This window comes from Rhinolophus ferrumequinum, chromosome 17 (genome assembly GCF_004115265.2).
Source record: "Rhinolophus ferrumequinum isolate MPI-CBG mRhiFer1 chromosome 17, mRhiFer1_v1.p, whole genome shotgun sequence".
NCBI lineage: Eukaryota > Metazoa > Chordata > Mammalia > Chiroptera > Rhinolophidae > Rhinolophus > Rhinolophus ferrumequinum.
In genome coordinates this window covers 48,150,068-48,175,541 of record NC_046300.1, presented here as the reverse complement: position 1 = coordinate 48,175,541, position 25,474 = coordinate 48,150,068, and the positions used below count along the sequence as shown (strand labels likewise).

The 25,474-nt window shown below is 41.1% G+C and overlaps 2 protein-coding genes across 22 annotated transcripts in view; one reads left to right on the top strand and one right to left on the bottom strand.

Annotated features, from left to right (window-relative positions):
- PBRM1 (polybromo 1) overlaps positions 1 to 17,601 on the top strand; it is a 104,853-nt gene extending 87,252 nt beyond the window's left edge. For 7 of the 20 annotated variants that reach the window (XM_033132519.1, XM_033132518.1, XM_033132517.1 and 4 more), the window contains 8 exons: positions 1,560 to 1,743; positions 2,303 to 2,513; positions 3,131 to 3,332; positions 6,646 to 6,810; positions 10,198 to 10,353; positions 13,415 to 13,485; positions 13,597 to 13,813; positions 14,806 to 14,978. In XM_033132519.1, coding sequence (XP_032988410.1) covers positions 1,560 to 1,743; positions 2,303 to 2,513; positions 3,131 to 3,332; positions 6,646 to 6,810; positions 10,198 to 10,353; positions 13,415 to 13,485; positions 13,597 to 13,813; positions 14,806 to 14,978 — 1,379 coding nt within the window. Of the gene's footprint in view, positions 1 to 1,559; positions 1,744 to 2,302; positions 2,514 to 3,130; positions 3,333 to 6,645; positions 6,811 to 10,197; positions 10,354 to 13,414; positions 13,486 to 13,596; positions 13,814 to 14,805 lie in introns of all 20 variants that reach the window. The other 13 variants (XM_033132530.1, XM_033132529.1, XM_033132526.1 and 10 more) reach the window with 8 other exon arrangements.
- A 2,101-nt stretch (positions 17,602 to 19,702) lies between these two features.
- LOC117037325 (small integral membrane protein 4) lies at positions 19,703 to 24,371 on the bottom strand. 2 transcript variants are annotated; one of them, XM_033133284.1, is made up of 3 exons: positions 24,007 to 24,371; positions 21,066 to 21,153; positions 19,703 to 20,528 (listed from the first exon to the last, which is right to left on the bottom strand). In XM_033133284.1, exons 1-3 carry the CDS (start codon positions 24,155 to 24,157, stop codon positions 20,462 to 20,464), a joined length of 306 nt encoding a protein of 101 aa, XP_032989175.1. In that variant the 5' UTR covers positions 24,158 to 24,371; the 3' UTR covers positions 19,703 to 20,461. The 2 variants fall into 2 exon arrangements, with proteins under 2 accessions (XP_032989175.1, XP_032989176.1); XM_033133285.1 differs by having other exon boundaries at positions 19,703 to 20,022; positions 24,007 to 24,369.
- Between the last annotated feature and the right edge of the window lie 1,103 nt (positions 24,372 to 25,474).

Sequence of the window (25,474 nt, the reverse complement as noted above, 5' to 3'; positions counted from 1 at the left end):
TATATACACATGTGTATATAAATATACATGTATACATATATATATATATATACATGTATACATATATATATACATGTATATATATAAAAAAAGACATGTACTCCAATGTTCATTGCAGCTTTATTTACGGTGGCCAAGACATGGAAACAACCAAAATGTCCTTCGATAGATGAATGGATAAAGAAGTTGTGGTATATATATACAATGGAATACTATTTGGTGGTAAGAAAAGATGAAATAGTACCATTTGTGACAACATGGATGGATCTTGAGATTATAATGCTAAGCGAAGTAAGTGAGACAGAAAAAGGATGATTTCACTGATATGTGGTATATAAAACTGAAAACAACAAAAGAACAAGACAAACAAATGAAGGAACAAAAACTCATAGACATAGACAATAGTTTAGGTGTTACCAGAGGGTAAGGGGGGAGGGGGCCTCTACAAGAGGGTAAATGGGGTCTAATATATGATGATGGAAAGAGAACTGACTCTGGGTGGTGAACACAAAATGTGAGATATAGATAATGTATTACAGAATTGTACACCTGAAATCTATGTAACTTTACTAACAATTGTAACCCCAATAAACTTTAAAAAAAAATAGAATTGCTGGATTGTATAGCAACTCTTTTTAACTTATTGCGAAACTGCCAGGTTGTTTTCCATAGCAGCTGTACTACCAGCAGTGTGCAAGGGTTCCAATTTCTCTTCCACACCTTTGCCAACACTTGTTATTTTCCTCTTTATTTTTTTGTTTACTGTAATAGCCATGGTAATTACATTGCGGTTTTGATTTTCATTTCCCTAATGATTAATGATCTTGAACATTTTTCATGTGTTTATTGGTTATATATCTTCTTTGGAGAAATGTCTATTTAGATCCTTTGCCTATTTTTTAATTAGGTTGTCTTATTATTGTTGAGTTTTAGAAGTTCTTTCTATATTCTGGATACTAGACTCTTACCAGAGATATGATTTGCACATATTTTAGTCTGTTCTGTGGGTTGTCTTTTCACTTTCTTGATAGTGTCTTTTGAAGCACAAAGTTTTTAATTTTGATGAGGTACAGTTTATTTGGTTGCTGGTGATTTTGATGTCACATCTGTGAAACCATTGCCTAATAAAAAGTTACAAAGATTTACACCTGTGTTTTCTTTTAGGAGTTTTATAGTTGTATCTCTTCTATGTAGAGCTTTGATCTATTTTGAGTTAATTTTTATATATGATATGAGGTAGGATTCCAACTCAGTTTTTTTGCATGTGGAAATCCAGTTGTCCCAACACTGCCTGTTGAAAAGACTGTTCTTTCCCCCATTGCATTGTCTTAGCTCCCTTGTGATCAGTTGCCCATAAAAATCCAATTTTATCAGTGTATTTTTATCTTTTTAATTCTATTCCATTGGTCTACATGTCTATCCTTATGCTTGTGTATACCCTTTAAATCTTCTGACATTTGAATCAGATGATTGTATTAATTCAAAAATAATAAAAATTTAAAATAATTGTTAGCTATGACCACAATTTATTCTAACTTCTGTCCAATTTGCTCTTTCAGGAAAGTGTGCTGTGTTGTCATTCAAGGACTTCCTTTCCTGCAGGCCAACTGAAATTCCAGAAAATGATGTTCTGCTTTGTGAGAGCCGTTACAACGAGAGTGACAAACAGATGAAGAAATTCAAGGGCCTGAAGAGGTTTTCACTCTCTGCTAAAGTGGTAGATGATGAAATTTATTACTTCAGGTAAAGCTTGAAAAAGCTAAGGAAAAAGAACACTTCAGCTCCTAATAGTAAAACTGATATCAAAATAGTGTAATACAGGATGCTTTTGTTTTTTCCTTAGGTCTTAAACTAGAGCAGTATACATTTTAAATTAAAAAAATTAATTCAGTTAAACAGTAAAGGAAAGCTTCATACTCTGCTGATATGTGGTAACTGCTATAGCAGTGCCCTTGGGTTAGACTCCAGTAATTGTAATGTGGAGGCAGAAATTCTTGGTTCTGGGTCATAGCCTGTCAAGAGCTTGCACAGTTCCACAGATTACAAAGTCTTTTCACTATGTATAGGCAACTAGATCCCAACTTTGGACCTGGTACTTTTGTGGATGGTCAGCAGAATCCTTTAAAAACAAGCATCTGTAAGTAGATGTGGCTTTATAAATACACATGGAAATTCCTTGCTGACTTAGAGTATACATGTGAGGTTACAGGAAATCATTTATATTAAGGCAGAACACTGCTTTCTGACCAACCCTGGAGTAGTGTTAGGTGACTTTTTTTTTATTTTATGTCTCTTCTTTTAGAAAACCAATCGTTCCTCAGAAGGAGCCCTCACCTTTGTTGGAAAAGAAGATCCAGTTACTAGAAGCTAAATTTGCTGAGTTAGAAGGTGGAGATGAAGATATCGAAGAGATGGGAGAAGAAGATAGTGAGGTCATTGAGCCTCCTTCTCTACCTCAACTTCAGACTCCCCTGGCCAGTGAGCTGGATCTCATGCCCTACACACCCCCACAGGTGAAGGTGACAAGTTCCTGTTACTTGTCTTATTCCCAGCTCTGGTTTGCAGCAGACTCAAACCAAAGTAAGGAGACATCCATCCCCTACATATGTGAATTTTGCAGGAAGGAACAGATTGTTTTCCTTTCTTAATGCCATTAATTATTTAAAATTTAATATATCTTTTTAAATTTCATACATAGCTCTTTTTAATGGAAAGGTTAGTTAGAAAGCTCTCCCTGTCTTATGTTGAAGAAAAGCAGTGATAAGAGGCATCATCCTGTTCCCTGGCTTTTATTGCCCCTGTCTTTTTAATCTCTCCTTCTTTAGGACCTCATCTTTTGGTTGAAGTGATTCCTGTTGGTATTTTTTTCTCATTCAGAATTTTCTCAGGACGTAATTATGAGGTCGCCATTACAGATTGCAGTCATGGAATTCAGAGAACTTCTGTTTATTTCTTACATAGTAAGAGGCAAGGAAGAGCTATGTTTTAACCAAAAAACAATGGCCATCTATAAACTGAATGTATCTGTAAAGCAGTAGCTGTTGAATTACGTGTTCCTGGCTTCCAGAAACTTTGAGCAGTTAACCAAAGGCAATGTTCTGATGCACTATAAGATCTTTCTGTCTTACAGTCTACCCCCAAGTCTGCCAAAGGCAATGCAAAGAAAGAAGGCTCCAAACGGAAAATCAACATGAGTGGCTACATCCTGTTCAGCAGTGAAATGAGAGCTGTGATTAAGGCTCAGCACCCAGACTACTCCTTTGGGGAGCTCAGCCGACTGGTGGGGACAGAATGGAGAAATCTTGAGACAGCCAAGAAGGCGGAATATGAAGGTAAATAGAGAGTAGACAGAACTGTCTCAGCTTTCTAAGCAAGGGGATATTTTCAGGGATGCACGTGCATAAACAGGTTTTACTCTCTTATTCTTACCACTTGCGTATGAACTTTGTGTTGGGGACTGTCTCAAATGGCTCCCATCCAGCAGTTTAAATGCCAGCCTTGTCCTGACTTAGCAGGCGCTGCCCCTGACTTGGCCTCTGATCCTGGTGTGGGGTGTTTTGTTTTGTTTTTTCCCAAAAAAAGTTTCTGAAACCAATATTTTGCTATTAAAAATTGCATGATTTTCTTCTTTCATTGAGTCCTGTAAGTACCCACGTGTTGAGCTGGGGAATGACTGTACAAGGATGTTAAATGTAATTTTGTTTAAAATTCATCTGAAAAGGGACTTTCAAAATCAGTGATCTTCTGTTACGGCTCTTGATAAGCCAAATGTTTAAACTTCAGGCGGAAGCTTGGCTGAAGCGCTTGGTTTCCTAGGCCAGTCCTGGCCTGTGCTATGTCTGCATTCATAACTACTTGGAAGGCACTTGCGGTCTCTGATAAAGCTCAACTGCCTTCATTTTCCTTTTACTCTTTAATTAAATCATTTTTGGCCATGAGCTATATTATTCAAGGATTTGGTGGTTCTTAGCCATTGGGGACAAATACTTGAGAGAAATTGTGTTGTTGTTGCTGTTTTTATTTTTCATTTTTAGTATCAGGCATGGCTTTAATAAAGAAATGAGTAGTAAACATTAGATTAAGCTGGACTATTGCCCTTGGAGCTGTATTTTTTCCATTTGGAATTTAATGGTTTATTTTACCGGTCTAGAGATGTCTCTCAGTGGTTGACCATTGACCACAGTGGTCAACCATTACTCTTCTTGGCCAATTCCAAATCCACTATTTTCCATCCAACGTAAAGAAATTAATTGTTAAAATTGATTATTATGAAACTATCTGACAAGGCTTCCCCAAGGATCTCCTGCAGAACCCTAATCCTGCAAGATGCTCAACCAAAAAAGTATTTGTGTCAAAACTAGTTTAGAAGCACTCCATTTTTTTCCTTTGGAAACTTACAGTGCATATTTCCGTATTAAAGTCTTTAAGACCTACAGTAAAGAACCTATTTTTTTTCACCTGGCATTTTCTGAAACTTGACCAGGTATTCACGTAATACCTGTTAAGATCCTAAAGAACTAATATTTTGCAGAACATACTTTGAGAAACCCTAGTCAGTTCCATAAGAGCCTAGAACTTGGGAGAGATTTGATATTTCTGACCTTAGTGCCAGTTAAAACCAAATATATCTTCAGTTGGGATGTTATCATTCAGAGGAGTGTTGGAAATGAAGCTCACATCAGTGTAAAGCCTAGTCCAGCACAAATGAAGCTGGTACTATATTACTGGTTATTTAGATTGTGAACAAGAAAGAGAAACGTGTCTGGAAATAATATAAAAGTAAAAACACTGGAGCAGGGCTAAAAAGAGGGAGAAATGATGGCTTCTCAGAAATTCTCCCAAATTCAAAGGGGAGGCTGAATTTCAGTGAGAACCAAGTCAGAGTGAGTTACTATATGACTCAGCGGTGTGTGTCTGAGACACAAAAATCGGAGCTTTTAGTGTTTTGACCCATTGAATTCAAAACCAAAGTTTAGCGTTTGGCTGGCCTCATTTAGTAATTCTCTTTTCCAAGATAGCCTAAGTGGGGTCGTCCCAGAAAAAATGAACAGTAGCCAGTTCAGTGTTCAATCCACAGGCCTGAATTACTGTATTTTCAAATTCTTTTTTTTGCTCTCCCATTTTTTGTGTCATTTGTGTAATGAAAATACTAGAATTTAATATGGGGGTCTATATTATCATTGTTTTTTTCACTGCTAGCTCAAGGAAATAAGTTGGTGGTTTAAATGGCCTTTGTCCCTCATGCTCATTGTACAGAGGATGTGTAAACTGGGACAATGTTAGTGAGTGATGACAAGTCTATGCAGGCAACTGTGTCATAGCTGAGAAAGATTTGACTTGTTTGACGTCCACATCCTCACACTAAAGGAGGACTGGAGCTGTTGCTTCTTGATTCTCTTTAAAGCCGTGTGACCTTGAGCTATTTTCCCCTGCTTAAGTCAGCCAGTGGTAGCCTTTTGAATTCCATGTTGGAGGGTTAATGTGTGGCAGCGGGAGTGTGATACCAGGAGTCAGGGCCATAGGTTGCTGTTTCTCTCTGTATCCTTGGACCAGTCACTACCTGTCTCCCAGCCCTAGTTTGCCCAGGTGAAGAGTGGGAAGGATTTCCTTTTTATGGATGGTGAAGCAATATAAACCCTGTATTGTGGGAGCTTTGGGAATACACATTTCTAGAGTTCTCTAGTAAAGGACCAGCCTGCTAGCTCCCAAAAAGACGGGGAATGTGATCGTTGGGGCTACGGGCGATGGAGATGTAGGCATAGTAGCTCAAAGGAATGAGGGGTACAGCAAGGTGTGTTCCACAGCCCAGAACTGGCACAAGCAAATGCTCTTTTTGCGTTTCAGATGAGATAAGAGTGAATTCTGGAACTTTTACTGATTTAGGGTGATTTGTGGTCAGTATTGAACTGCTCAGCTTCAGGGAACTTGGTTCTGTCAGTATATTGTCCATTGCTTCATATGTGTATATATAATTCCCTGCTTCTGATGACTGTAGCCTGGAATATCATGCATTTTTTTCCTTGGGATTTATTAAACATGACCTCTTTGCTTCATTAGAATGTAGAAATTAGCATTTATTTTCTTTAAAATCTTGTGGAGGAGCTACTTTTCCCTTACAGAGTTAATTTTCTTCAGCTGCTAAACCCCATGACACTAATAACAAGAGTCCTCAAATCTTAGTAAAATTGGGTGCAAGGAATCAGGAAAATATAGTAAGTAATAATTGTGCCAAAAATTATAATGGGCCATGGAATTGCTTCATGTTGAAATTATAAATAATTTGCAATGCTATTAATACTAGAATAATGGTAGCGCTTCTCATCTTCAGGGTGCCTTGTGAGATTAACCACGTTGGTTACGCTGGTGACGTGTTTAAATAAAACCTGTGCTTTCTGAATGTGTGTTGCAGTCTTAACATTCTTGAAATCTTTGCAGACCAGTTCTCAAGATGGGATAGGAAAGCTGGACTCTAGGTTACCAAGTGAAATCGGCCCGACTCCTCCTGTGTTGAGACTAGTCATCTACTGTTCCTTCCATTGAGACAGAACTGTTGCCTGTGTTTTTACTAGTCCTTTTGAATGCAATGGATGGTATTTTGAATTCCTGGGTTAAAAACAGAATTGAAAATCTGAAATGCCTTTACAGAGCGGGCAGCTAAAGTTGCTGAGCAGCAGGAGAGAGAGCGAGCAGCACAGCAACAGCAGCCGAGTGCTTCTCCCCGAGCAGGCACCCCTGTGGGGGCTCTCATGGGGGTGGTGCCACCACCAACACCAATGGGGATGCTCAATCAGCAGTTGACACCTGTTGCAGGTAAAAACAGGAGCTAAGACCATTTTTTTCCACTTTAAGAAATTCCTTCATTTTTTTTTTTCTCCAATGAGGAGTAGGCCACAGTCTCTAGGCTTTTCTCATGATGGATTTGAAGTTTGAAGTCATCCATGTTGTCCTTATATTGCCTTTCCCATATAGGCAATGCCTCCCCTCTGCCCCGGAAATGGGCCCTGGGCCCAACCCTGGGAATTGGTAGGGAGCAGCTAGCTCTTCCCTGGCTGTGGGCATGGTCTGGCACTATTCTCCACTCCAGACTGCTCTTCATAGAGCATTATAGCAGAAAATATAAATAGACCCCGAACTCTCTTCTGGAGAGATTTCCAAGAGAAAACACAAAACTAGTCTGTAGGTGACGTTGATTTTCCCATCTCATGCCAGTATTCAGTTTGCCTTGTTCTGCTGCAGCCATCTTTTAAAAGATTGACCATTTAAAAGGATTTTTGACAATGAATTATAAATCCTTTCTTGGTCACCAGTGTGCATGACTGCTAAGTAGAATACAAAGTCTTTATTCAATTCATTGTGCCCACTCTGTAATGCTTTTCTATTTAATTACATTAAACTGCATTTTCTGTTAGTATCCCAGTCACATATTTTTAAAAAAAAGAAAAGAAAATGAATGTGGTTTGCTTGTGTATGTTGTCTCTGGTTCTGATAGCCATACCAATTTGGCTATTCTCCAATTGGAATCCTTGTCTGACATGTCTCCAATGAGAAACCTGCAGACCACTTCTCGGGTCCCTCCTTTGTGATCTCTCTAAGCCTGATGAGGTCCATAAAGCACCCTGTGTTTCTTCTTAACCAAAAGCAGTCTGACCTCTTTTCGCAGGGAGTCCAAGACAGTGTTGTTCAAAGCAGGCTCATTGGGATGCTGTTTTTGTTTTTGCTTTTGCTTTTTTTGTATTTGCTTTTTGAGGAAGAGTAGCATAAGATAACTTTTCCATTGTCGCTCCTACCTTTCATGATGGCAAATTCTCAAATGCACTATCGCTGAACTCAGCAGTTGCACTCGCCAAAGCACATCTGAATCATGGCTTTTCAGTACTTTCAGTGTAACTGATGTTGATCTAACAAATCTCATAATTGCTTTCTCTATTCCATGGCCCATTTTGGTTAATGGGGTTCCAAAGGTTTTTAGAAATCAGGCCTTGAACTTGGGGACTTTGAAAGTTAGAATTCCCTTGTTGACATGGTGTTTTGTTCTATTTCATGTATGATATTGTAGCACTGTGCCCTTGACTAATAAGCCCAGGGACACATTAACAAAATGAATTCAAACAGCTAAAAACATTAAAAAACAGCAGCTGCAGCATTTTAGCTCCCTGTTGGGGAATAACATCATAGAGCTCTGATGGGTAAGGAGGATGGGGCCCTCTTCTAGAAAGCCCCTGCTCCATTATTAAGCATGTGCTGCCCAGACATCTGGGCCATGGGAGTGAAGGGCAAGCATTCTCTACAGTAACCAGTCTTTGGTCTACCGTGGGAACTTTGCAGCTAAGAGGGTGATTTTTCGTGGGTTTACAGGTTGCCTAGGGCCTACGTCTTACTAGCCTTGTTGCTGTCTGAGACCAGCTTTGCTTACAAGCATTGAAGCTCATTTGAACACATGTGACTGGGATAATAAATGCCAAAGTACAGTTTAATGAAGACAAGTGTCATGTCTTTCAGTTTTTAATGATTTCTTCAACCACAGCCCACGAAGGGTGCGTTCAGATGGGCTTTTGTAATTGAAAGCAAAGCCTCCTAACATTCTTAAATTCCCACCTACTTGTCCCTAAAAGCTATATCTGGTGGTGTGGTTAAAAGGCAGTTTGGCAACATTGGATCTCCTCATGTTTAAGATAATGGTGTCTGTTCAAAAGTAGTTTTTATTCTCTGAACTTTTTTTTTTTAATGATATTCATAATCCTATTTCGTGTTTAGAGGTATTAACTGTTTAAGATTTTTTCATTGCTTTGTGTAATTGTAAGTTTTTCAGTCAGTTTAGATATGACTAATGAAGCAAGCTGAATCAATCTCAGAATTACCAGTAATTTCATAGTTTTAAAAGACTAAATTTTTATAAGTAAATAAATACCTTTTAAATATCCTTTAGGGAAAGTCAAAGAGTAAAATTCTTAGATTCTGGAGTTTTCCACTATTTCCCAGAGTCCCTCTACAAAGAGTATTTTATAAAAATGAGGTCTGGCACCAGTCCCTCAATCCTCCCTCTGTGCAAGAAGTTTGACCATAGGTGATTGCATTTTGAGGAGAAGCCTTATGTTTTGTTCATTGTGATCATTTCAAATCCTAGAAAAGTCAAGTTGTTTTTCTTGCTTAAAAAAATGTCGTTTGGCTTCAAAGGTCTTTTGATAGGTGAATCTTTGATATTTTGAAATTATTTTCTTCCCTTTACTCTTTTTGCCAAAAATATTTGTTTCTTGAAACTCTTCCCTAGCTAGCAGAAAATATTTTGTCATGTGAAGATGCACTTTGAAAATAAAGGAATAAAAGACGCTGTTCACAGAATTTTTGTACCTCATTTAAAATGCTCCCTGATAACTGAAGGTTTATGTGAGGACATTTGTGAGTGTGAAGACAGTGATGACAATTGGCACTTTCTCATGTCAGCAGAGCCTGATTCTCCAGCCATTCCTCTTAAGGTCTACGTACAGGCTACTGAGTGACCTGGGCTAAGGTTGTCTTGGGAGGGTCTAGGTTTTATCTTTATTTTAACTTGTTTGCAGATCTAAAGATGAAACATCATACATTGTGATGGCTCTTAGCAGTTCCCCAGCTCAAGCTCGAGCATGATCCACTCTTACCAGCAGTGGTAGGGCTACTAGAAGGGAAGAGGAGTGGATGTTTAAGTCTTGAAAATGTCTTGCCGTCCTCCCCCAAGCTGGAGAACCATGCTTTGTGATCCAGCTGTGTGCTTCATTTCCCTCCATTCCAATTTCCCCTCATGTGTACCCATGATAGTCATGAGTGTGGGCAGAGTGGAATGATGCGGTTATTACTGTTCAATTAGAATCGCAGTTGCAGAACTGGTCACTGAACAGCTTGCAGTAATCGTGACCTTGGGAAGGTTGTTACTGGAACTCCTCTTTGTTTTTAACTGAAAACATGCAGTATTTTTATCCCAGGGAAAATAACTACAAATAATAATTACTAAGTACTAATTCATCCAGAAATGTTGAATTTCATATTTGTAACTTTTTATTTTGTTCATTATTGCAACAAAATAATTGCACTAATTGCCGTTAGTTATATCATGCAGTACTAAGGGTGCTTTTATTCATTGGTAATGCATGTGGGAGGTTTGTTATTACTTAGCTCATGTTGCATGTTAATGATGCATGTCTGAAATTTGTTGTGTCCTTCAAGGCATGATGGGTGGCTATCCGCCAGGCCTTCCACCTTTGCAGGGCCCAGTTGATGGCCTTGTTAGCATGGGCAGCATGCAGCCACTTCACCCTGGGGGGCCTCCACCCCACCATCTTCCGCCAGGTGTGCCCGGCCTCCCGGGCATCCCACCGCCGGGTAAGAACTTCATCCTCATTCACTCATTAATCTCATATTCGTATTCTCCTTTTCCTCCCTCAGCCAGTTGTTCCAGGAGGCACCTGCTGCCCATTGTGGGCAGGCCTTCCTTTACTGAGAATCCCAGGGATGTCAGCAGTAGGGCCTGTCCTGTGTGTTGAGCAGGTGACTCAGCACCTGTGCCCGTGGGCACCTGGTTGCCTAGCAGCAGCACAGGACACATGGCAGAGACCAGATCCAGCAGACCAAAGGACAGAAGGCATACTCTAAAATCACATAATTTGACATGTACTCAGAAAGCCAAACACAGCCTAAAAAGTCATGCCCTCTTTATCAATGAATGAAGTTCCCAAATTGCGAGTTGAGGGTCACATATAAAAGCATTTTTTGCTCCTGAGTTCATTTCTTCTTCTGGTTCATTTCTTATCTCACACGGTCTTCTATATAGAGTCCCTGCTCCATTTCCTGCTTCCCAAAAAGCACTTCTAAGGGGATTGCAGAATCACTAATGTAGAACTCTTCAGAATCCTTCAGTCCTTTTAGAAACAAAAAGGAGAGAGGGAACGAATCTGCACTGAACTAGTTTTCCATCTGAGTCCCCCAGAAACACGACATAACATTTTATGAGTCGTGTATCTGAGTCCCCCAGAAACACGACATAACATTTTAAAGTACAGCATAGTCCACTGTACTAACTGTAAGCACTGGTTTGTCGACAGAAGCTCAGAAGTTTTTTCATACAGAAACATAGAAATGGAGTCCAGACAGCTGTTACTTTAATTATAAAGTAACAACTAGTGTTACTTTATAATTAATTAGCAAGTTGAAAGATTATTATGAAAGGAAAATCAAAACTTCCCGTAGTAACTGCATTAATAGTCAAAAGAACTGACCATTAGCTATCATCTGGTTGGAGGGAATGTGACCTTAAGATGACTTGGAATTGCATTTGGTCCATTATCCAAAATATCAGCTGAAGGCCCATCCCAGGTGATGAAATGTAGAAATGTTAGATTTGCTTCCACCAGTATTCGAGCTGCTGATCTTAGCATTGTACAGAGTTCCAGCTGATGCTTCAGAGAATATACCCAGCAGTGTGCAGGGTGAGCAAACGTGGTGGCTCGGCCTAGAACTTCCAGCCACACTTTGTGTGAGTATTGCTAGAGAATGGCCGTGACTCCATGAAAGTATTTGATCCAGATGTACCCAGAGGAGGAAATGTTTGTGGGAGTGCGTGCTTCATTATGGAAATGGTGGCCTGTGTGTGAGTTGCTGTTGCATAAGGAGTCAATCATTAAAGGGGTGTGCCCATGTGGCAGATAGAATTGGCCTTAATTCTGTTCCCTCTCACCTTGGCATAGGGTATCTCACTGAGTCAGTCAGACCAGGTTGGAGCTGACTTCCAGGTACATGTGGTACTCAATGGGCGCCACATCTAAGGCCAGGCCCCTCTAGGTAGCAGATACCTTTGGTAGGTGTTGGGGCATAGCTGTCTCCCTTGCCCCCTTCTTCAGATTTTCAATTGCATTTGAAGGAAACACAGCACACCTGATTATAGTCTTGGAGACAGGGAAGAACCCCTCTTACTGCCTGCACATGCACATGTCTGATCAGGCTTTGAGAAGAGGAGAATCAGTGAACTCTGGTGATTCGGCCCACATTCTCACCTGCTGCCCCCGGCACGGCATTTGTAAACAGAGGAAGCACAGAGGGTGTTGCTGATTTGGTTGTGCTGCTCCGCAAAGATACAGGTAGCTCAGGGATGGCCACTGTATGGAATCTAAGGCCGGTGAGTGTCCTTGGTGGGGTGAAGGGGCGGGGCGTCAGTAGTCAGTAATATGTCTTGGAGCAACAGCCTTTTTATTCATTCACAAATAATCATTAGGATCCTACTGTGGTGATCCAGGTATCCTTCTGGGTACTTGGAATATAAAATCCCTACTTTGTAAACAGAAAGCTTATTCTTACTGATAATTGTCTCTCTAACAAATGTCTAATCCTTCCTGGGAGTAGCATTTAGCATTCTGAATGTTAGAATAGTGGGCTGGTTTTGCCTGGTCAAAATACCAACATTTTGAATCCAGAGGAACTATAGAATGTGAAATTGGCTCCTCTTGATCCTTTCATGCAGCCAGCAGGATTTGTTTTAAGATTTAAACCACAACTCACCAGGATTTTGGCTGTAGTTTGTTAGTTTTTAATAAACTAGGTCCCTTGCCTGTTTCTGTGTTTTATGAGAATAGTAAGTGGATGGTCCTGAGATGATTAAAATAACCCCAGACACCAAATATAGGACATCTGATTATTATCAGCTAGTACCTATGAGACAGAAATTGTTTGTGAGGAGTCACCAAGGAAAGTTTACAAAATTATTATCAGACACACAGTACAAATATAGAAAGACCATGAAATCTTTTTCTTTCCCTTTGTCATTTTTCATTTGAAGTGACAGCAATGAGGCCGCTCTGCTTCCAAATGATACGTTTTCAAAGTGGTGCTCTATCAGCTGGAAGAGTCCTTTCTGCCAACGTTAGTGACTCCAGTCAGAACCAGAGGTGCTGGTGGCCTGTGAGAGGCAGCAAGGATGTGCCTCTAGCCTCCGCAAAGCTCATTTAACTATGCACTTGCGTAACCTCTTCCCTTGTGTCCTAGCACCCTGCACACTGCTGAGCCTGATTGCAATGCCATTACTGCTGAAATTAAACACAAGATTCAGTTACAGGAAAATGTTGTCAGAAGAAAAATATCTTGAAAATAGAGGTGTATTCTGAGTATAGAGTACCTGGGGAGATACTAGAATTTTATGCAGGGTTCAAATCATTTCTAAGCCACGAATAATAAATACACATCTGACAAGTTGTACTAACATTGTAAAGTACCTAGAAAACAAAAGAATATGAATTTTCTGTTTGAATGCTACCTCCTGTTTTGGGTACTCAGGGATCCTATCCACAAAGATTCAAGAGCAGAGAGCCATAGTCTTGCATTATAAATGACGTCGTTTCTTATCAGACATGTCAGCCCAGAGCCTCTAATTGTGCCATTGCATTCTGAATTACAGGTGTGATGAATCAAGGAGTGGCCCCTATGGTAGGGACTCCAGCACCAGGCGCAAGTCCATATGGACAGCAGGTGAGCCTCCCAGTTGGATTTTCTAGGACTTGACAGAATTCACATTATCTTCTGTCTCAGAACATGTGCCGAGTATTGTTTTCCCTCACTGTGTGGTCTGTGCTGTTTCAGGTAGGAGTTTTGGGGCCTCCAGGACAGCAGGCCCCACCTCCATATCCTGGCCCACATCCAGCTGGCCCCCCTGTCATACAGCAGCCAACAACCCCCATGTTTGTGGCTCCCCCACCGAAGACCCAACGGCTTCTCCATTCAGAGGCCTACCTGAAATACATTGAAGGACTCAGTGCTGAGTCCAACAGCATTAGCAAGTGGGACCAGACTCTGGCAGGTAAGGAGACTCTTCCTCAGTAAGCCTTTATGAAATCCACGCTTTGTTCAAGTCCTCTCGCTATTGGCATACTCGTATTATATCAGACAGTAACTATCCATTTTTCTTCAACAAGTGAAATAAATGGTATATTTAATAGAAAGGTTTGAAGCTTCTTTGTATATTGACATCACACTTTGATTTTTTTTTTTTTTTTTTTTTGCTGAATTTCAGTGCTTGGTATTGTCATAAACATCACTGTCATCTTTTTAAGTATATTATGAATTTTTTCAATAATTTTTTAGGCATTTGGGTATTAGCATAGATGCATTTGGATAAATTAAAAATTACTTCACCTCAGTTTTATTTTTTGTAGAGAAAAAATATCAGGAAATATATTTCTATTAACCTATCAAGTTATTCATTTAGTTCAGCAGACTTAATGTACTTTCAGTACATACAAAATAACTTGCCTAGTTTCTGGAAAGAAATTTGGAAGTTTCTACTCATTCTTCATTTCTAGACCAAATTTGGTAATTTTATTTCTTTAAAGAGTAGTAGTTTTCCCTTTCTTGACATTTACCTTTTTAGGAATTTTTGTTAACACTAAAGTAATTACTAAATATCAGGAGTGCCTACAACAAAATATTAATGATCTGATCTTTTAGGTGTTTGTGCAACTCTTGTGTTCCCATTCTAGTAGAGAATGACATTATATTGTGTATCTTTTTAGTGAAGTCATTATTATAAATTAGATAATTTCTAAAATACAAAGCATAAAACGAGACATTCTTGGCTAGGTAGTCTCATATGTAAGTGAAGTCGTTTTCTAAAAACCAGGAGGCTTAATAAAGTAATATAAGAAATTTGCTCGGAAATATTCTGCAGTTAAAAAGCATAATATTTAATAAATAATAATGTTTCATGTTTTAATCTCTCAGGCCTTAGGACAGAGGGGAAATTGGTGACCTTAAAATTCCTATTTATAGTTCTGTCTGAACTTTAATTTTCAGCTCGAAGACGCGATGTCCATTTGTCAAAAGAACAGGAAAGCCGCCTACCCTCTCACTGGCTGAAAAGTAAAGGGGCCCACACCACCATGGCAGATGCCCTCTGGCGCCTTCGGGATTTGATGCTCCGAGACACCCTCAACATTCGCCAAGCATACAATCTAGAAAACCTTTAATCACATCAGTTAACGTTTCTTTTATAGAAGCCTAAAGAGTTTTGTGGAATAGTAGCCATTTTAGTTGCTGGGGGTGGGGGGAGGAACAAAGGATGATAATTTTTATTGCATTTTACTGTACATCACAAGGCCATTTTTATATAAGGACACTTTTAATAAGCTATTTCAATTTGTTTTTGTTATATTAAGTTGACTATCAAATACACAAAGATCTTTTTGCATATGTCTCCTTCGTTTAAAACCAGTTTCATAATTGGTTATATATGTAGAGTTGGAGTTTTATCTTTTTGTTGCCATGGAACTGAAACCATCAAAGGTTTTGTCTTGGCTTGGGGTTTTGTTTTTTTGGAGGTGTTTTGTTTTTAATAAAAGAACAATGAAACACACACACATACACACAGGAGTTTACAGATTAGTTTAAGTTGATAATGAAATGTGAAGTTGGTTCTAGTTTACATCTTAGGGGAGTGTACTTGTGTCTGTTTCATGTGCCTAAATATATTAAGCCACTTTCACAAGAACTGTTTCTTACAGGTGAAGTGAAAGGTTGTTATTTAGGTTATACGTGTTTGGCAGACATGGCACATTTGCTCTATTAACTCAGAGGCTCGCTGCAGAAATCTGAAGTCAGTGCTGTGCATCCTTCTGCAGCTAGTGTATCTCCCAGACACCTGGAAGGAGAGAGCACTTTTTCTTGTGCTGAGTTACACATCTGTGGTGTCAATTATTTTTGCAGAATATGTGCACAACCCCGACTTATATTTAGTCGTGGCAGGTAAGTTTAAGGGTACTTTTGACCTATTTATAATGAATTCACAATTTATGCCTATACATGTTAGATGATTTAAAATTTTATATCTCTTACATTGAAATTCATCTTGAAGAAAGCATTGAGGTGTGCATAGAGGTGATTTATCTTTAAACATAACACCTAACCTAACACAGGGAGGGGAGTGCATAACCAGATATGAGCTGCATCAGAAGCATAATTGTAAAAATGGAGATTACCTGCGTATGCAAATAGGTTTTAGTATTCTGTTTCCTCATCAGACGTGGTATTTCTTCTAAATTTCAGTGATGTACTTCACGAGAAATTTAAGATTTTCTAAAATATTTTTAAAATTTAGCTTGTGCTTTTGAATTTCAGGAGAAAGGAATCCTAATTTAAGAAAATGCTCACAAAAAAGACCATCACAGATCCCAAACACTTGGCTTTGATGACTCTGTCTCTTTTATATGACCCCAGAATAAACATTGGAGATAGTGTGTGTTGCACAGGCAAGTAGAAAGCATCAAACATGGAGCAGTATTTCGCTGAGCGTTTTGGAAACCTGCTTTGTAGTAACAGCATGGTTGCCTGTTACCATGGTTGTGGTGGACCTGCCACTGCTGTTTGTAAGTGGAAAGACTGACTCTCAGAGTATTCTTTTTTCTTTCAATCTGGTATGAATTAATACCTGGATATTTAATTACTATTCTTACTAAAATCATGGGGACAAAAGGGTATAGAATGGAAAAAAAGTCTCTTGTATCTAGATACTGTAAATACAGGAGGCCCTTGTAACTTAATTGCCTATAGTCAACCACTGGATCTGTTTGCATCAAGTATTTTAAATAATTCTGAATTTTAAAAAAATGTATTGCAGTAGTATGTCAGTACCTTCTTGTTAAATTGAATCAGATAAAGAAATCTTCAGTTCCTGGTTATTTGGGCCATTGAATCATCATGGACTGTATAATACAATCAGATTATTTTATTTCTAGACATCCTTGAATTACACCAAAGAACCTGAAATTTAATTTTGGTTAAGTTATTTATTTATTTCATGCACCATTTTATTTCCCTCTTTAAGGTCTAGATGAGACTTCTTGGGAAGCCTCTAAAAACTCTTCACTATGGGCTACATGAGGCATTAGAAGCCAGAGCACTCCTCCTCCGGGCTCCTTCCCAGTGTCTGGAGGTGCTGTAGGAACCATAGAGCCAGCCGGGGCTTCCCTAAGGCAGTGCAGAGCCGGGCCAGGGGGCCACTGGGCAGGCCCTAATTAAGTTTTTAAAAAATATATATATTTATTTTAGAATCATGTCTTTCTGTATATTAACTTAGAAAATATCAATTAATATTTAGGGTTTAAGACTTGAGGTCAGCTTTCTTCTAAAAAAGAAACAAAAAAAAATTCCTGACTTAAGAAAGTACAAGTTAACTATACATCTTTTTTTCATGAGTTTTAGGAACTGTAGTGATACGGCTTAGAAAGTATAATGGCCTAAATGTTTTCAAAATGTAAGTTCATGTGGAAAAGAGTTTTGTTTGTGTGGGAAAAAAATCAATAGGTTTAAAATAGTATGTCAGTCAACTGATTTAAAAGGCCTTGAATTGCTGTCTTTTGAACCCACCCTTCTCTTCCTGTGAGGAAGAATTGAAAGGGGACACTTCTTTGTGTAAAATCTCCAAATTGGTGGTGACTTGAGCTTGAACATTTTCAGATCTGATTAAAACTTGGTTTATCCTAATTTCTGTATCAAAAAGAGGTTTAAGTGGTAACTAGTCTTATAACATGTATGTATCATTGTTTGTTCATCTAAAGCTTTTTAATCCAAATAAAAATGGAGTTTGCAAAGTGATTTAGATTAACTAGGTTTGGTGGTTCTGTTAAAGCTTGTGTCAGATGTTTCAAGAGGGTTTAATTTCTGCAAGCCTTGATTTTATGCTGACAGGGATACAGCTGCCAGTTCAGGGGAAGAGAGCATCTCAGGTAGAGGCAAAAGTCAGTGTCCAGACACTGGTTCAGGGCTTAGGCTGCATTAACAGAGACCTATTGTAGTCACACTGCATCCTGACACACGCCCTCCACGCCTCTCAGGCTGCAAGCAAAGAATTCCTAACATGTCCTCAGCATGGGCAGAAATGCAAGTTGAAGTTAAAATTGGAGGTACTGGGGCCGGCCCGGTGGCTCAGGCGGTTAGAGCTCCATGCTCCTAACTCCGAAGGCTGCCAGTTCGATTCCCACATGGGCCAGTGGGCTCTCAACCACAAGGTGGCCAGTTCAATTTCTCGAGTCCCGCAAGGGATGGTGGGCAGCGCCCCCTGCAACTAAGATTGAACACGGCACCTTGAGCTGAGCTGCCGCTGAACTCCCAAAGGGCTCAGTTGGTTGGAGTGCATCCTCTCAACCACAAGGTTGCCGGTTCGACTCCCGCAAGGGATGGTGGGCTGCGCCCTCTGCAACTAGTAACGGCAACTGGACCTGGAGGCAACTGGACCTGGAGCCGAGCTGTACCCTCCACAACTAAGACTGAAAGGACAACAACTTGAAGCTGAATGGCACCCTCCACAACTAAGATTGAAAGGACAATAACTTGACTTGGAAAAAAGTCCTGGAAGTACACACTGTTCCCCAATAAAGTGCTGTTCCCCTTCCCCAATTAAAAAAAAAAAAATTTGGAGTTACTGATGGCAGAAGGTAAGGAAAGCATGTGCTAGATCATAAAGCAGTGTAACCCATTTCAAAGTCAGCTGTCTGACCAGAAGAGACAAGTGGCCCAGGTATGTCTTTAATGTGCTCCTAAGTTCTTAAAACACGACCACACTTAACAGAAAGTGTTGGTAAAGTCAACCATTTTCCTCTGGTATCAGTGCAAATCCCTGGGGGTGTGTTCTCCTAAGAGTTGAGGGCTGTACTACCATTTATGCTCATGAGCATATTTTGAATGATCATTGATTGATGTGTAAACATTAGAGCTGAATGCTCTGAGCAAACAAATACTGCTAAGTATTACTCTGTTTAGTTCCTTTTTGGTTTGGAAGTATGCTAGGTCAGCTGAATGATAGTTCAGAACTGAATAGACTAATTCCGTCCCCAAAATAGATGTATGCATGTGTGGATTGCACATAAATATGGCAAGAAATTCCAAATTTAATACACGTGTGAAGACTAAAAACTGATATTGCTATACTAGGAGAGAAATTGCTTTAGAAAACACCATGGTCCAAGTGTATAGTTTTCTAAAGAGAAGTAACTCAGTGTGGAAAATCAAGCTTACAAAAAGAGAAACTAATGCAATTAAGTTGTAACATCAGATCTGGACAAAACTTCCAAAATAGGACTGCTAGATGAACATTACTATGTGCCTGATTTAGGTACTTTCCCTATCAGTTCCGATGAAAGTGAAGCTCCAAAGCCCAGATTCTTTCCCCACCACTACAACAGAGGTAGATTTCTAGCAGTACATAAATACTAACGAAGTTTTTGTCATTCTAGTACTGTGGTTTATGAAATTTGGGTTATTAAATGTTTGCCTTCTAGTTGACACTAGGGGACTGCAGTTCTGTAATCAGCGTTTAAGAGCATAGCTCTTTATTCAAGTTCCCTTAATTAATTCCACTGTCTCAATAGTAGAAAGGTTAAATATTTTTTTGAGGCAAGATTAAAAAAGCTTGCACCTTGGTTAACAAAGACTAGTTCTTAACCCTGTAGCATCCAAGCTAGTATGCTTTTCAATTTATTACAATTGATTTGCTAGTTTCCTTGCTTTGAAGTTAGACATTGTCCTATCATCTTCAGAGGTTTGTTGTCCTTCAGTAAATCAGCACTCTAGTATATATATTTAAAAAGAAGAAAACTGCAGGTAAGGTTAACACAAATTTCGGGCGAGTAATTCTGGGATGGAGGCAGGAGGGTGGGCCTGGGAAGGAACCCACAGCAGACACAGAAGTTAACTGATGGTTTTATTGGCATTTACAACTATTCTTTGTAAAAGGTGTGTGTTACATAATTCTCTTATGTATCAATATTACTTAAGCTTCTAAAATTGGGAGTGGGAGAACATGGAATAAAACCACATAATTGAATTATACCACAATTTTAACTTCTTACGCATCAGCCTAATCACTAAAATGCCCATGAAGTTCAGTTCACCAGGAATTCTTTAGCTGATGCAAGTGTATATGAGAACCACTTTCCTTTCCCTGGTGCTGCTGGTCGTCACTGGTCTTCACATTCAAGCCATCTCTGAGCAGTGACTCTGAGTTTGCTGTAGGTAGTGCTTTAATGAGATACAAGTAATCAGTGACTCTATTTATACTGAGTTGTTTCTAACATAAATGGACTACAATTACAAAAAAAATTCCTAGAAAAATTTAGGAAGTGTTCGTGACAGAGCTCATTAAAGATACCCTGTAGCCTTAAGCATTTGCTTCTTTATTCATGAAAAATAGAAACTATTTTGAAACTTAGTCTTCTTTAATATGTAGATATTTTCTTGTTTGAAAAGATTTTGTATGTGGTTATCCAAGCATGGGAAGATGCCTTTGCTTTTTCTACCAGCTAACCCAAATTTATTCTGGGTCAAATTGCAAAATCTCCGCCAACAGACTGAGCCTCTGATTTGGCTGAAGTCTGATTGCTTTACACTGTGAAGGTTCACTTTCTTAGGGAAGGAGCACATCTTTATCTTTAGCAGCTGGATGAAAGCAGCATCTTCATCACAGAAGGATGTGAAGCCTTTCGCCCCCAAGTCCTGATGGATGTCCAGCCCTTGTGTTCGTGGATCTGGGCAAAGGAAGGGGTTGTTTGTGTTCACAGGAACCCTTAATGTGAGTACTATGCTGTCAGTGTCAATAGGAATTCCTATTACCCTAGCAAAACGTTTACAAAGTGGCAGGTGGCCGAAATGTAACTGCTTAATTATCCAGGTTACAATGATCTTGTCTGTTTCAAACAAGAATTTTACTTAGATCTTATTTTTATGTCCATGACTAAATCTGAATTCTGCAAAACAGTAAGGTTACCATTTGTTGCCTAAAACAAAGGATTTCACCAACAATTCAGAGTACACTGAAAAGCATCCTGATTGATCCTTGAATTGTTTATGAAATATTTCATGGACTAGATTCAATGGGTAGATGTGTTTTAGGAAGAAATAATTTTCCCACACATGCTGTCCCACAGTGACTTGGGAAGTATTCAAGCAGAGACAGGAAAACTACAAAAATTCTTTGTAGAGGCAGTTAGTTCTGTGTAAGAACAAGAGATCTGAAAAGTACATTTTTAAAGGAGTTGAAACCAGTAGTAAAATTTCATATTCACTTTATTGACTGCTGAGATTCAGTCTCTGGTGCATCTTCCAGCCTCCTCTGATACTGTCTTTCTGAGGCTTTTCTACGGTAGACATCGTCTGTATCAAACAAAAATTTTACTTAGATTTTTAAGAAACTAAGGAATTCAAAATACCCAGATCTGAGTAATTTAACTAGTAGTCTAGGTCTGTCACCTACCTCTGAATCTCAATGTTAATGTTTAACTCAATGCCAAAATCAACTCGATTTAAAACACGAGTTCAATGAGGACTGTCCGTGGGCTTACGGACTTCGATAGCAGGGGAAGAGTTTGTGTCTTCAAACACAGGAACCTGTACTAGTACACCTCTTAGCAATGTTTGAAGAGCTCCCTCACTTTCTCATCCTCCACAATTTCTATTCTCTCTGAAATCAACCTTAACTGCAACCTGGCCCTTCAAAGGCACTTCCTGACCTGTGGCCCTCTGCTGCTCCCTCTCCCTCTCCACCACCCCTCTCCCACACCACAGAACTCAGGGTGGGGAAGTGAGGTCAGTTTCCTCTTCTCAGCTGCTGCTCTTCCAGACTACTGGTTCACCATCCTCTTCCTTTGTGGCTTAAGCCATTTGCCACCATCTCCACACTGGCACCTGCTCTCCACCATTCACCTTCAATCACTGAAAACAGCATCTAGCTCAGGCTCCTTGACCCTGTTCTGTGCCATCTTCCCAGGCAACACCACCCCCCACGGGGATGAAGCGCCAGCCTCCACCTCCCTGCCATCTCCAGGCAACCTCCACCACCCATTGGCAGTGCTCCTCTGAAGTAATACATTCATCTGCTCTGACCACAACCTCTACTCCCTTTCTAGCCCTTCTGTCCCTGGACCTTTACCAACTTCTTCCCCAGGCCCTTGGCCCCTGAACACCCCACTCAGCCCCCTCTTGTTCTCTCTTCCTGACCAAACCAGCTGAAATTCTGTCTCGTACCAATATCAACTTCTTGACATACGTTCAAAACCCCAACTACAAATTAATCCAACTTCCTTCCTTCTCCTGCTTGCTTTGCACTATGGGGTCAAATGATGCATCTAAGTGGGTCCACTGTGATGCCTGACAATCCTGTTTCCTCAACCATGACCCTGACCCATCTTCAGCCACTCCAAATGACTATGGACTCATTTCAGAGCAAAGTCATCAGTAAAGAACTCTTCCAGCTAACTTCCCAGGGCTACTACTCCTACTCTGCCCTGATCCCATCCTCTCCCACCTTACCTTCTCAAGAGCCATCTCCGTGTCCCTCCACCCTCTCTTTCCAGATAAGATTTGCATATCTTCAAGTCTCCTGGGGGAGAGAGCTTACTTCCCATTCCCATATCAAACTTGCTGAACCTCCTGTCTTCTGTGATAACACACCCTCCTGGTTTCCCTCCTTGCTTCTCTGGCCATTCTCAGTCATCCTTAAAATGTTAGGGTTTAACTCTGACTTGCATCACAATCTCTTGTGAATGACCCACAAACCCAGATGTATGGCTCAGATCTGCCTCCTGAGCTTCAGATCTGTATAACCATCTCCACCTCAGCATGTCCAAAATGTCTGCGTTGTTCCCCCTGGCCCACCTGTCCTACCAGAAGCTTCCACTCCCATCTCCTGAGTCCACTCAGTCACCAAGCCCTGTCAAGACTACCCCTGGGGTGTCTCAATTCCAGCCACTTCTTGGCATCCTTTTGTCCCCACCCTAGACCAAGCCACCATCTCAAACCTGAACAACCACACAGCCTAAGTATTCCTGCCAATCTCCTCTCCACAAGAAGCCATTGTGTTAATCCACAGCCTCTTAAAACCCTTCAATCCTTTGGGGGGATACATTCTTGGTTCTCGGTCCCTTTCTGGCCCGCCCAGGCACCTTTCTACCCACTTCATCCCTCCCTCTGCTCAACTGCTTCAGTCCCTCAAACAGCATCTTCACAGCAAGGCCTCCATGTCTGCTCTTACCACTACACTGAGACACTTGCAACTCCACAAACAAATGTTCCCCTCATCTGACTGACACCTATTCAATTTCCAGGTCCTACCTGACATGGCAACTCCTCCTAAAGCCTTCCCTGCACGATCTAGTCCAATTGAGGTGCCCCACCCAAGACTCCCATGTCCCCCCCTACTTTCCCCTCACAGCACTGATCACCATACTGTCTTTGTGATCTGTCGCTCCCATTAGAGCTCTTCTGGGGTGGGGGACCCTCTGCTTTGTTCATTATGTCCTCTTATCAGTACTCATTAAATATTGAGGAATGGATGAACAGGACTAAATATCTTTAGAAAGCACTAAGGTAACAATTTTTCTTTAAATGAGGGTTGACAGTTCACACGTGATACAGTGTTTCTGAAGAGAGACAAAGCAGAAAGGGTCTAGGCGTTAGGGGAGTCCTCCCAGAGCTGGTGCTCAGCAAAGCAATGCCAAGCATTCTTTTCACAATGCTGCCCTGGTCCCAACGACTCTGCCTGGAAAGACGTAGTCATTAGCTAAGCCGGGCAGGCCAACTCCCTCCAGGGTTTGGCCCAAAGAGTTCACACAGACGGCTGGCCAGTTAACAAGAGTTTCCAAGAAACCTCAGGATCCCATCCCCTTCCATGGGCTGGGAGCGAGTCTGTTACTCAGGCCGAAACAGTGACACTGGCAGGCTTGAGAGGAGGGCGTCCTGAGTGGAGTCACGCGCCTCCCTCAACATGCAGGCAAAGTCTCAAGGCTGAACGCCAAAGCGCCTTTGTTGCCTCACTTACAGGGGAGCCGCGGCGGGTTTCGACAGCCCAACGACCGGAACCGCACGAGCCCTTCTGGCCAGGACAAAAGCAGTTCAGCGCTCTGGGTGGACTGAGCGCTCTGCAACCTAGGAATATCCCCCAAGAAAATAGGTCCCAACCCGCCTCCTGAATTCCTGACATGAAACGGAGGCTGCTGCGTCCCCACTTACAGAAGGTCTCCTGGCCCACGCGTACTTTAATCATGATCCACTCCATGGTTCCTCCCAGAACAAAAAAGAAGGGCAGAAACCGGTAGACGCCGAGTCGCTGCTTCCCGGGCACCCGCTGCAGAACCCGCCTCACCTGGGCCCTGGAAAACATGCCCCACCGAAGTCGTGAAGAGGGGTACGGCGGAACCAGGAGCGACGGGAGCTGCACCAGCCTTTGGACTGAAGCGCAGAGAAACCGAGCCCGTCCTGCCTGTCCTTGCCCACTCCGGACGCCTGGTTGCCGGGCAATCCCCGCCCTGCGCCACCGCGGGATCCTGAGGAACCCAGGACTGAGCGCCGATCGTAGAGCCTGGGGAGGCTTCACCAATCAGAGCACGGTGGGGTGCGGTGATTCGCCAATAGAGTGCAGCGGAATGCGCGTGCTCCGTGAGGCCGAGCCCGGCCTGAGGGAGCTGGCGCAGGCGCTTCAGCTCTGGAGGCGGGCCGGCTGAGGGGGCGGAGCACCACACGTGGCGTCGTCCCGGCACGATTCCCCGCCCCCGTCCCCCGTCCCCCAACCCCCGCCTCCCCTGTGTAGCTACGGTAGTGCTAGGAGTTGGCGGCAGTACCCCCTACTCTGCCACCGCCATCTTTTTTCTTACATTCCTTATAGAAGCGTTGACCCTTTGTGATGGACTAAATGTGTACTGCACTATAATCTAAAATGCAGTTACACAGCCCCTTGCATTTATTTCGGGGTCGTGATTGGTGACTGGACTTCTAAAAATAACAATTTCATATGCACTGTTGAAAGCTGAACTTTAAAAAACGAAAAAAGAAAGCTGAACTTTATCACAACAAAAGTCTAGGTAAGCACCCGTAACAAACAATCCTAAAATTAATAAAAGCTATCCTGTATGGGACACTTACCGTTATACAGGGCCTTGTAAGTATTTTTATGCATCATCTCACAATAATCACAGAAGAGCAGAATGGTTCAAGAGCATGGGCTTTGTCAAACCACATCCCTGCTCCAAACATACTCCCTTTGTTGGTCTGTGCTTCAATTCCCTACACAAAATGGGGACCTTCCTCTGATGCTGTTAGGATTTAGAGAAAATATAAATAAAGCCTTTAACAATGCCTGGGGCATATTTACCGATCAATTAACATTAGCCACAATATGATGATTAATTGAGCCCTAGCTCTTTACACGTATTCTGTAGCCTTCTGAACCTCACCTCTATTTTCATCTTTTATAGATGGAGAACTGGGAAGTTATGAAATTAAGCCATATAGAAGTAGAGCTCTGACTCTAGAGACTTCACTCTCACTGAGTTGCTGTGCTTGCTGAAGATACATCTGTTAAGGGGCTGTCATCTCATTACCTAAAGTTAAAAAAACTGCGGAGTATCTTTGAGAAGGGAGACAACTGTTAGACAATCCAAGAAAATCAAATGAAAACTAAGAACCAATAAGAAAGTTTGGT

Bases quoted from the DNA above. Each gene is read 5' to 3' on its own strand.
- LOC117037325 (XM_033133284.1), bottom strand. From the start codon at position 24,157: ATGTTTTCCAGGGCCCAGGTGAGGCGGGTTCTGCAGCGGGTGCCCGGG. The intron at 21,154-24,006 runs GTAAGTGGGGAC...TGTTTGATACAG, and splicing joins CGTGGGCCAGGAGACCTTCT to ACGATGTCTACCGTAGAAAA. The intron at 20,529-21,065 runs GTGAATATGAAA...TCCTTTGCCCAG, and splicing joins GAATCTCAGCAGTCAATAAA to ATCCACGAACACAAGGGCTG.